General features: G+C 34.4%; 1 protein-coding gene and 1 long non-coding RNA gene across 2 annotated transcripts; one reads left to right on the top strand and one right to left on the bottom strand.

Moving 5' to 3' along the window:
* The first annotated feature begins 893 nt into the window (after positions 1-893).
* LOC145800801 (uncharacterized) lies at positions 894-1472 on the top strand. Its single transcript, XM_082890542.1, has one exon. It carries the CDS (start codon positions 894-896, stop codon positions 1470-1472), a length of 579 nt encoding a protein of 192 aa, XP_082746668.1.
* A 7600-nt stretch (positions 1473-9072) lies between these two features.
* LOC145801764 (uncharacterized) lies at positions 9073-12778 on the bottom strand. The gene is made up of 2 exons (XR_014343415.1): positions 12629-12778; positions 9073-10224 (listed from the first exon to the last, which is right to left on the bottom strand). It is a non-coding gene; the product is annotated as an uncharacterized LOC145801764 (long non-coding RNA).
* Between the last annotated feature and the right edge of the window lie 352 nt (positions 12779-13130).

The raw sequence follows: 13130 nt of genomic DNA on the forward strand, positions 1-13130 counted from the left end.
TTCCGTTACGCCCGCCATGGATGTGTTTGAATATTCCCACAGACGGCGCCAATTGTGGGGATGTGGTTTTGGAAATACTCTTCTGATCTTGGGGGATGCTAGTGATCCTCTGCTAGACACCTGAAAAGGAACAAACACTCTGGTCGGGGGTGCCGGAATTAGCACTCCGACGAGCAAATTAGTCTCTGTACTCAGGGTTACTTGTATTCTAAGTTAAGCGCCAAAGTTCTCACATACCTCTTCCTGCCTGATGTTCTTCTATTTATATCTTTTCTTTCTTGGGCCCGGGATCGGGTCCACTTTCAATCTGCTATTCGGCTTCAATTGTAACAAACCGCTTTTCACTCGGCCCCTTGCTTGACTAGCTATTTGGCCGAATAGGATAAGATTCGAGCTTGTGAGATGGAGCCGAGTGCTATATATTTCGACCCCGAGTTCAATTATTCGGCATCTCTACGACTCCCAATATTCGGCCCTCACACATATATATCAAAGTTTCCAAACCCAAGCACAGTTGAAGAATTACAATTATTTCCATATTGATTAACCTTAACCATGTTCATGAATTAATTCTTTAATTTCTCCAAATTACATCCATGTAAAAAAAAGACTCAAATTCATGTAAGATATGCAAAATCAAACCCAAAATAATTAATTTCTAAGTTAATTTCCATAATCATGAACCTAACTCATTTGCATGGGTCAAATCTTTAATAAATCCTTGTTGCATGTAATTTATAGAACTCAATTCAAGAATAATTCTCTAAATTGAACCCAAATTTAACAAATTTAAAGAATCATAACTCATGTTCTTCAACCTAACTTGATTTTACATGCAAAATCCAATTTTTATCAATTAATATAAAAAAGGATGCTCTAGAAGGGAAAAAGGGATGAAGGACTTCAATGAATTGATTGATAAGTTGGAATTGATTGATATACCAATGTCAGGCAGAAATTTCACTTGGTGTAATGCGATGGATGGAGATAAATGGAGAAGGATTGATAGATTCCTACTAGATCCTAGGTGGTTGGAAAGATTAAAGTTGAAACAATGGGGGCTGCCTCGAAGCATTTCTGATCATTGCCTAATACTCTTTATGGAAAATGAGCGGGATTGGGGCCCAAAACCATTTAGATTCATAAATGCATGGTGTTTGCATCCCAAATTCAAAGAAACGGCAAAGAAATGTTGGGAAGGAACACAAGTCAGTTGGTGGGCTAGTTATAAGCTATTGAAAAAGCTAGGAAATCTGAGAGTACATCTGAGAAGGTGGAACTGTGAAGTGTTTGGTAACCTTGATGAGCAGTTGAAACAAGCAGAGGATGAAATTCATGAATGGGATTTAAAAGCTAAAGAAAGGATTCTCCAGGATTCTGAGATCAAAAGAATGGCAGAAGTTAGAAATTTAGCCTGGGATCTGAACAAGAAAAAGGAATGGTTGTGGCATCAAAAATCTAGAATGGTTTGAGCTGAAAATGGGGATAAAAGTACCAGATTGTTTCATATAATGGAAAGTAAAAGGCAGAGGAAAAACTTATTGAACTCAGTTAATGAGCATGGAGTACTGCATGATTAGCCTGAGATGATTAAACAGTCTGTGGTAAGTCATTTCAGTCAGTTGTTCACTGAAGGATAGAGGTGTAGACCAAAGTTGTCAGGTGTTTTGCCTTAATCAAACAGATTCAATTGAATTATTGGAGGCAAATTTTTTAGAGGATGAAATTTGGGATGCAATCAAAGACTGCGATGGTAAGAAAGCTCTGGGGTCGGATGGTTTTAGTCTAAAGTGTATCCAAAAATGCTGGGACATCATGAAATGGGAGATTGTGCAGATAATGTATGAGTTCCACTCCAATGGTAAGTTGGCCAAAGGAGTGAATAGTTCATTTATTACCTTAATTCCTAAGAAGGAAAATCCTATGGGTCTGAGTGACTATAGGCCAATCAGTTTGGTTAGCTCCATGTATAAAATAATTGCAAAGTCTTATCAAAAAGGTTGAGGCAGGTCTTACCCAAGGTCATTAGTGAAGTACAAACGGCATTTCTAAGTGGAAGATACATTCTAGATGGAGTTCTAATTGCCAATGAAGTGGTGGATTGGTGGAGAAGGTCAAAAAAGAAAGGAATCATCCTAAAATTGGATTTTAAAAAGTCATATGACTCAATAAATTGGGAGTTTTTGTATTCAATGATGGCCAATTTTGGTTTTGGTGAGAAATGGGTGGGATAGATAAAGACGTGTATATCTACAGCTAGAATTTCAGTACTAGTAAATGGATCACCTACTTCAGAGTTTTCCCCCATGAAAGGCCTTAGGCAAGATGACCCACTTTCACCTTTCCTTTTTAACATAGTAACAGAGGGCCTTAATATACTCATGGAAAGAGCAAAAGAAGAGGGTTTAATAAGAGGAGTCACAGTAGGGCCAAATGAGTTGAAACTATCACACTTGCAATTTACTGATGATACTATTATATTTTGTGAAGCTGAATGGGAGGAAATTGTTGCTATGAAAAGGATTTTAAGATGGTTTGAGGTGATGTCAGGACTCAAAATAAATTTTGATAAAAGCAAAGTGTGTGGAGTGGGTATTCAGGATGACCTAGTGAAGGCTTTTGCAAAGAAACTTAACTGCCTTAGTCAAAAGTTGCCAATGAACTATCTGGGACTACCATTAGGAGCAAATCCAAGAAGAAAGAGTTCATGGAAACCAGTGATGGATAACTTCAAGAGCAATCTAGTTTCATGGGAGAGAAGGTATATGTCTTTTGCAGGAAGATTAACACTGATAAAGTCTGTTTTGACAAGCTTGCCAGTCTATTTCCTATCCATCTTCAAGCTTCTAGTGGGTATTAAAAAATCACTAGACAAAATTCAAGCTAATTTTCTTTGGGGAGGTTCTGAAATTCGGAAAAAAAAAAAAAGTGCACCTAGTTAGCTGGAAGGAGATTTGTCTAAGAAAAAATCAAGGTGGGCTAGGTATGAGAAATCTAAGTCAGGTTAATGAGTGCCTTCTAATTAAGTGGTGGTGGAGATATGGTAAAGAGAATTCAGCTTTGTGGAAACAAGTGGTATGCCGTGGAGGTTTGGGTGGCAGATGGAGCCCATTTTCAGGAGAGTCACTGTCCATGTCTAATTTGTGGCAGGGTATACTATCAGTGGCTGCAAAAAAATCCTGACTTGCGAGATTTTTTTTTGCAAAATTTTATGGTAATTGTTGGAAATAGTAGAAGAGTGCGGTTCTGGATTGATAGGTGGATTAATAATCAAAGTCTGAGTGAGGTATTTCCCAGATTATTCTCCTTGTCATTTGAAAAGGATGGCACTCTGTTTAAGTTTTTTCATAGTAGAGTGGGTGCAGACTGGAATATTGCCTTTAGAAGGCCTCTTCTTGCTTGGGAAGATGAGGAAGTGTTGAAACTTAATGATTTGTTACAGAGTGCTCCAAGACTAAATGAATTGGTTGAAGAGTATTGCTCTTGGTTAGCACACTCCTCTAGAGTCTTTAATGTGGCATCAATCTGGAAGTGGGTGGTAGCATGTAAAGGCCAACTATCACAGTCACTAAAAGCATTTGGAATAATTTAGCCCCTCCCAAAGTACAATTTCTGAGCTGGTTGGCTTCGAGAGGTAGGATTAAGTCCTTTGAGTTTTTACAAAGGATTAGAGTATTGAATTCTAATGTTCGTGCACTGTGTGTGTTTTGTAAATCTGAGGTGGAGTCTTTAAACCATGTCCTTCTTCACTGTCCTAAGATTTGGAGAATATAGGCCAGTATTGTGAGTTGGTGAAACCTGAGTTGGGCTATTCCTGGTTCAGTGGAGGCAGTACTTCACTGCTGGTCAGGTCAAAAAATGAAGAAAAAAGTAAAGGAGATCTGGAAGATGATACCATTGGTAGTAATGTGGTTAGTGTGGAAACTCAGGAATGAGTGCATATTTAATGAAGCACAACCAGCTTTGAATGATTTGGCTGATTTGGTAAAAATCAGAGTTGCTATGTGGGCTGTTTTATCCTTGAAAGAGTTTTAATACTCGGTGCACGATGTGTTATATAACCTGAAGCAGGTCTGCTACTGTGTGTAGAAATTGGGACATAAGGATGCTGAATTGTTGCTAAGTATGCTATTGTTGGTTTTAATGCCTATTGGTGTAGACATTGGGTAGACAATGGGACACAAGGAAATTGAATTGCTAATCTAGTGTTGGTGTTGGTCTGCTATGTTGGTGGTTTTTTTGCTGAATCAGATGCTCTGGTGCTGGTTTTAATGTCTGCTATGCTGGTGTTTTTTTGCTATTCTGTTTTGGTGAAGTTTTTTATCAGATATGGAGGTTGAATGAGTGGGCTCAAGTCTGGTAGCATGCAACTGAAGATTGGTTAGGTGTAGAGGGGTAATATGGGCTTTTAATGGTTCCTCAGTCTATAAATGGTGTGAATCCCTTATGGGACCTGAATCAGATGCTCTGCTCAGCAAAGCTTCTGGTTGTTATGTTTAGCTGATTGGCTCAAAGATTGAATGCTGCTATATTCTGTGTTGTTGGTGTTGTGTGATTGTTTGCTGAAATATGATGATGCTATTGATGTTTTGTGGTAAAGGATTGTGTCTAAGGTTAGGTTTTTGTTTATAAGTGATGGCTGGGTGAGACTTGGGATGAGATGATGTTTTGGGTAGAAAGAACTTAGGTGTATAGATGTATAAGGTAGAGGTGTTGCTAGTGTGTGCTGTTGATATGAGCTGCTGATGTATTGGTGCTCTTGTTCTGTTTTTTTTTTTTTTTTTTTTTTGTTCTTTCTTTTGTTGGTTGCTTTGATTGGTTTCTCACCAATCTGGGTCAAGTGCTAGCAAATGATTTTGTTTCCTTTGCAGTGACAACCTAGTTGTGATTGTTGAGGTTAGCTATGATGCTAAGTGCACTTCCCTGCTTTGTTGATGTATTTTTGCATGTATACTGCTTTTTTCATCCATAAAGCTTTATTTTTGTCGATCAAAAAAATATATATATAATTGATCTTCAAATCTTCATTTTTAATCCTCTCAAAATCCATCTTGAATCAATTTATGTCTAGATCATTTAAACAATATTAGAAAGAGGATGAGATTTCTTACCTATTAGTCTTCAAGATAGAATTTGGTTGAGTTCTCCACTTTTCCTTTTCTTCTTCTTTTTCTTTCCTTAGCTTTTCCTTGAGCTTTCCATCAAACTCCTCCTAACAAAAATGGAGTAAGCTCTCTCTCTCTCTCTCTCTCTCTCTCACGATTTTCTTTTTTTTTTTCATTTTTTTTTCCCTTTTTCTCCTTTTCTTCCAGCAAAGAAGTTGAGGCCCACCCTCAAAATATTACACACATATACATATCTTCATATCTTGACCCACACAAGGACACGTGCAAGTGTGCACCGAGTGAATACACCCACAAAATTGCTCAGTATACCCACAGAATTCTCAGCACACCCACACCCACAATTCTAGTTTGTTCCATAATTTAATTCATGTCTAGGATTAATTTAATTAAGCATCACTTACTCTTAATAAATTTTGATTAACACAAAATTAATTAATTATAACTAATCTCAAATCCCACATAATTTAATTAGTCTAATTGACTTCCATTAGAGCTTAATAAATTATATTTAAATTTATCGATCCCAATCAGATTTTTAATCAAACTTCCAAATATCAAATTAAACTTATTGACATCATCAATTTTGGTTTCTCAAATTATTTAGGCCTTCAATTTCTGACCAGACCCAAATTTCTGTCAATAAATTACATAATTCAATTTAATTCATAATAATCACAATTCCAAATCTTCATAACTTGATCAACTCCAATTCGGACCCAATTAATAAAATCTCAATTTTACTAAACTGAATCGACTATTTAATTAAACTCCCATATGGTCCAATACTCGAAATTAAAATATTTCAATTCGTCAATTTCATCTTCTTGAACCACTTAAGCTTTTAATTTCCAATTACAAAATAACTCTTTTATAAAATTATATACGAATCAACCCCAATATTGTTCATCAATTCTACAATTAAATCGGAATAATATTTAATTAAAATCCAAATCACCTTAATCAATTAAATATAAAATATTATACATGGTGGGATCGTCGCATTCTCGCCCCTTTAGAAAGTTTGGTTCTCCAAACTTAAGTCACTTGTACCGCAATGAAATCATATAGTCTTGTCTCCTTCTATTTTTGTTCTCAAGTAACTTCCTTATCACTAAAATCTCATCACAAAAGTTTAACTCATCATCATCTATTTATAGGTTAATAATCCAATTTGGCTTAGTCACCAGAAATTATCTTGTAATATAACGGTGAACCTCATAGTTAGCTTCATAACATCAAAACATAAAACGCATTATTCATGAAACTCGTACATTTTTGTTTAGCTATTCACATATCTTCAAATAATTCACATACTTCCCAAATAATCAAGGCTCAATCTCAAATAATACTCATGACTATACTTCCTTGTTTCAAATGAATTCAAAATATTCTATCATTGACATTCACATACTTCATTTCTTGATTCGATGGCCAGTGAACAATAACAAAGTAAAGGTTTTAATGAATGATGTCCATAACAAATTCAGAAATCATATTTCAAATCCCTTATCAAGTTAGAACCATAGCCATGCTTGTATTCGTAACATAAACAGAATCATATTCATATTCATATTTAAATCATGTGTGGTACTTCCTTTAGTGTGACATATCACATTGATCATATATACCAAGTCATCAAGTTCCATAATGGAACCTCTGGTACTGGGTATCATATAACATATGTAGGCCACAGTATTGTTTCCCCCCGGCGAGGGCCTCATGACCATAAGCCACAGTATTATCTCCCCTGGGCGAGGGCCTTTGCTAAGGACACCACAAATACATTTCAGAAAATTAGACATTCATTCATTATTCACAAAATAGCATTTCATAGACCAAATCATGTCTTGTCATTCTGAAATCACTTTTATTCAAACATAGCGTTACAGAGTTGTTACTCACAGATAGTGATTCATAATTCATATATAGCAAGGGATTAATGCCAATGATGTTCATGATCCGACTCTTTCATTTCAAATAATTCACAACATTTTATTGCGAATAGCCACTTGAAGTCCTCAAATTAGATTATGTGTTTGATACAACATCGATAACTAATCCGAATTCTTGGTCCACAAATTCTTTGACCGTAATGATTTGGATATTTGCTCCCATGCAATTCATGAGTCATCTAGTCAAGTAAGTGGGGGAATTTACTCCATTGGTACCACAAGAAAGATATTTAATCTCAGAAGTCAAAGACAACTCACTTAGGTATGATTAGCATTCACTTAATAGATAGAAGGTCTTTTCACAGTCATCGGGGTTTTGGGTCATATTCATGGTACAACATTCCCAAATGATATGATTCTTGACTAAACATATTCTTATTGATCTCTTTATTAAGTATTAACCTTCATTCTGATTAAGTGACTTGGGACATCCTTTTGCTTTTGAACAATCTTTCACCCGATGTCCTATTTCTCCATTCGAAGCACGCTCTTGTAAGTCGATGACATAATTTTCTATGAGGCTTGTGACACGTTGGACATATTGGGGCAATTCTGCTCTTTCTACCATCTTGTTTAGAACCATTTGTCTCTCTAACCACAAAACTCTTAGACTTACTCTTTGATTCCTGTTTTGATTTCACACCTAACTTCTTCTTCTGAATTTGCACAATGTCATAACATTGCATAGTTTTCATCATGTTCTCTAACACTTCTTCTATTTTGTCTAATCGGTTTGATAAGGACACAATCTCCACTTCCTTCTTATTTTTCACCATCTTTTCCTAAAGACACAAGACAAAGGTTAGCAGCAATTGGGGTAATATTGTTAACTTGAAACATAGCACATAACATCACATAATTAACCATGAAACATACAATCATGCAAAGACATCGTTAGGGCAACCGACTCATTCCCATGAAGTTGACAGAGAATTTCCGATTTAGAGTTACGCCGGCCGAATGTGATTCCAATTGGACTTTCAAGGTCATTCAACAAGGGTATAAGACTCTATGGCTCATACATTAGGTCCCTTACTTAAACCAGCATATCGGCTTACATATCAAACAATGCCTTTAACCTCAATCATTATAGTTCTACACCCTTATTTTTTTTTTTTTTTCAATCATCAAATACTTTAATTTCCCAAATGTTCTTATAGCCTAATTTTACATTCAACTATGTAATTTTCATAACTACCATCAAAGATTTAATTCCTTCTAATGTCATATCCCCATGAATCAATATACTCGTATTCATTAATGTGTCAACCAAAAATTACATTTCCCTTATAGCATTAAAGTTCCACAATAGCTCTTTACTTCAATACTAAACTTATTGAATAAACACATTCTAGTCTCCTCTAATCGTTGAAATTTCAAAATAACCTTTTATAACACTATATTCTCACAAATCATTACACCTATGCTCACTAATATTCCAGTCAACAATTCTAATTTCCTTCTAATGTGAAAAATTCCTCATAACATCTTGTTTCCACAAATCAATGTACTGGTACTCACCAATGCTTTAGTCAAAAGTTCAAATTTCCTCATAACATTAGAAATTCCACAATAATTCTTAGCGTTCAGCCTCATTACTTAAGTTACCAAACACATTTTGATTTCCTTATAATCATCAAAATTCCATAATAGCTCATAATACTTAGTTTCAATACTTAAACATATTAAACAAGTGTATATATATATTCCTGAATGCACAACTTACTACTTACTTTCTATGTGCATGAAACTTAAATCTGTTCTAGACATTCCAATGCTCAATGGACACGTGTGTGAGATATTAACTCGTGCTCTGATACCACTCTGTCACGACCCAAACTCGCCCCTATAGTTTTAGCATCGTAACCGGCCAGTAATCCGTAGATTACCTACAGCCTCAAAGACAAAATTTCAAAATATTTAATTTTATCAGGCCTGAAGCATAAGTAAAACAAAAATGATGATGTTCATTGAGCTGTGCGTACATGATCAACTGCAGTAATTAAAACATTCTTAACACACTTTCATATATACATGTACAAAGACATATTTTATATCTCACACACTACATGAAGGACTTTTAACAAAATACAAAGATTAACCCAAGCTTGACAAAATACAACAAAGCCTCTACATAGAGGCACTTCTTTGGTGGCTTGACAAAGAGGTGGACTCTGGGGCAAACTCTAATGTTGATCCTTCAATTGCTCACCTACACATATATATAAGGAGTGAGCTAACGCCCAGTGAATAACACCAAAGTAAAGAGGTTATACGAATGAGGTTCTTAATTAAGTAATTCATATTTATACTTAATACATGTAAATCCAACTCAGAACGATTTCAAGTCCAATCTATCATGCTCAAGGCGTATCAGAGGGGCAAAACAACCTCGGGTCCAAAGTACTCTTTTATACAGAACGACCTCAGGTCCAAAATACTCGTTCGTACAAAACGACCTCGGGTCCAAAATACTCGTTCATAAAGAACGACCTCGGGTCCAAAATACCCATTCATACAGAACGACCTCGAGTCCAAAGTACCTGTTCATACAAAACGACCTCGGATCCAAAATACTTGTTCATACAGAACGACCTCGGGTCCAAAATACTCATTCATACTGAACGACCTCGGGTCCAAAATACCCATTCATACATAACGACCTCGGGTCCAAAATACTCATTCATATACAACGACCTCGGGTCCAAAATACTTGTCCAATGATATTACAGAACGACCTTGGGTCCAATCATAACATAGAATAGCCTTGGGCACAATCACATTACAGAACGACCTCAGGTCCATCATTTCCATATTCATATCTATGCGCAAATATTCGTGATCATGATCACATTCGTATTCAACGGCCTTAGGCCTATTTCGTGTCCTTGACACGCATATCAGCTAGCCTTGGGCCCATTTCATATACATACAGAACGACCTTGGGTCTATTCAAATAATTTCATACTTATCAATTTCATTATAGTCTTACACAATCAGACGAATAGAATGCTCATTCATAATTCAAATTCACAAGTCCAAAACACTTACACATGAGTAGTATTTAAAAATAGCATACATGAACATATCTTTACTAAAGTATTACTCACAGTGTTCAGATGCCTGGTTCACCCTTGTAGTTGACCCTACACAATTCATAACACACATAGAAATCGGGTCACAGTACAATTTATTCTGTTTTTAACTTGTTTAATTCTCTTAGGCTTCTTTCTTACTCTTTTAATTCATTTAATGCTCAATGTATGCCTAAGAGTGCTTAAAAATAAAAGAGAACGAAAATCGGAACATGAAATAGCTTTTCAAAATTTTCTGAAGCGGGGCTCTTTGCTCGAGCGCAACATTGGTCACTCGAGCGGACCCTTTAGCCTGCAAAAATACTAGTTGCTTGCATTCTACGCTTGAGCGACAACTTCTCCGCTCAAGCGATGAAGTCAATTTATGGGTTTTCTAGAATGTTGTTTGCGCTTCAAAACATAACTTTAAATGATATAACTTACATGTTTTGTCCTATATAGCAACCATACAACTTCTAACAAGATATAATGCCAATTCTACAAGATTTGAAGTTCAAATCTCCAAGGATTCATCATACAAGCCCAAATTATTTTAAATTCATTTCCTTAAACTTCATAACTCATGCACATAAATTCTACGTTTTCATGGATAGTGTATGCATGTGAAATGTAGACTCTAATTTCATCTCAAATGGTAGAAATGACACTCAAATTCATGAGATTCAACAAAATTATGTATGCATGTGTGATTTGGTGCCAAGTTCTCCATGTTTCAAAAATCATCTTTCTTTATTTTATGAAACATAAATTGAAGCTATAAAAGCCCTTTCAAAAATATTTGCATGCATGAAAAAATTAAACTAATTGTTGTTTCTCAAATATAAATTGTAATTTATTTCCATATTTGTTCAAATTTAGATTTAATTCATGTTCTTCATGTCAAGCCCAATTCCAAACTCACAAATTCTAAAACATGAATTGAACTTTCAAAATATAATCTCAAAACTTGGGTTCATACATGGCATGTCTAAAAACACATAAACTCTTAATTAATCAAGAAAATGTGATCAATTTTAAATCATTTACATCAAAACTTCTTTAATTTAAAAATTGAACTCATTTGTTCATAAACTCATAATTTTCCAAAGCTTAGTTCTTATTTCATCAAAATGTGAAATCAATTCTAAGAAATCTATGATGCATGGAAATTTACATCTCATATATATCAAAGTTTCCAAACCCAAGCTCAATTGAAAAATTACAATTATTTCCATATTGATTAACCTTAATCATGTTCATGAATTAATTCTTTAATTTCTCCAAATTACATCCATGTAGAAATAAGACTCAAATTCATATAAGATATGCAAAATCAAACCCAAAATAATTAATTTCTAAGTTAATTTCCATAATCATGAACCTAACTCATTTGCATGGGTCAAATCTTTAATAAATCCTTGTTGCATGTAATTTATAGAACTCAATTCAAGAATAATTCTCTAAATTGAACCCAAATTTAACAAAATTAAAGAATCATAACTCAAGCTCTTCAACCTAACTTGATTTTACCTGCAAAACCCAATTTCTATCAATTAATATAATTGATCGTCAAATCTTCATTTTTAATCCTCTCAAAATCCATATTGAATCAACTTATGTCTAGAACATTTAAACAAGGATGAGGGGTCACCGCGGTAGTGCCCCCCCTGCTGTGCTGTTCAAAACGGCACCGTTTTTTTTTTTTCTTTTTTTTTCTTTTTGAGGATTACATTAACTTCTTATTTCATTACCACAAAAAAAAAAAAAAAAAAAAAAAAAAAGAAAGAAGAAAAGAAGAAGAAGAAGAAGGGACACAGTTTCACCTTTTTTTTTCTTTTTTTTTCATATTCTCATTATGTTTTTCGACATGATAAATTATACTTTATTCTTATATTTGGTCACTTTTTTACTTTAATTCTTAAATATATATATATATATATATATATATTTAGGGTTTTGTGTTTAATTTTTAATTTTTTTTTATTTTAGAGTTTAGGGATAATTTTTTATTTTTTATATTTTAGAGTTTAGGATTTAGGGTTTGGAGTTTAATTCTTAAAATTTATTTATTTTATTTTAGGGTTTAGGGTTTAGGGATAAAAAAAAAAAATTATTTTTATTTTAGGGTTTAGGGTTTAAGATTTAGCGTTTAATTCTTAATTTTTTTTTTTTATTTTAGGGTTTAAGGATAAAATTAATTCTTTTTTATTTTAGGATTTAAGGTTTAATTCTTAAATTTTATTTTTTTATTTTAGGGTTTAGGATTTAATTCTTAAAATTTATGTTTTTTATTTTAGGGTTTAGAATTTATGATTTTTTTTTTTTTTTGGTGTCAAGAAATAAGAAGTTAATGTAATTCTCAAAAAGAAGAAAAAAAAAAAAAAACGGTGCCGTTTTGAACGGCACAGCAGGGGGACACCACTGCAGTGACCCCTCATCCTTTAAACAATACTAGAAAGATGATGAAATTTCTTACCTATTAGTCTTCAAGATAGAATTTGGTTGAGTTCTCCACTTTTCCTTTTCTTCTTCTTTTTCTTTCCTTAGCTTTTTTCTTGAACTTCCATCAAAACTCCTCCCAGCAAAAATGGAATAAGCTTCTTCTTCTTCTTCTTCTTCTTCTTCTTCTTCTCTCTCTCTCTCTCTCTCTCTCTCTCTCTCTCTCTCTCTCTCACACACACACACACACACACACACACACACACACACACACACACACACGGTTTTCTCTCTTTTCTTTCCTTTTTCTCCTTTTCTTCCAGTAAAGAAGTTGAGGCCCACCCTCAAAATATTACACACATATACATTATACATATCTTCATATCTAGACCCACACAAGGACACGTGCACACACATAGAGTCAATACACCCACAGAATTGCTCAGTACACCCACAGAATTCTCAGCACGCCCACATCCACAATTCTAGTTTGTTCCATAATTTAATTTATGTCTAGGATTAATTTAGCTAAGCATCAC

Source organism: Camellia sinensis, chromosome 10 (genome assembly GCF_055761805.1).
Source record: "Camellia sinensis isolate YWXY chromosome 10, ASM5576180v1, whole genome shotgun sequence".
In the NCBI taxonomy this organism is placed as follows: domain Eukaryota; kingdom Viridiplantae; phylum Streptophyta; class Magnoliopsida; order Ericales; family Theaceae; genus Camellia; species Camellia sinensis.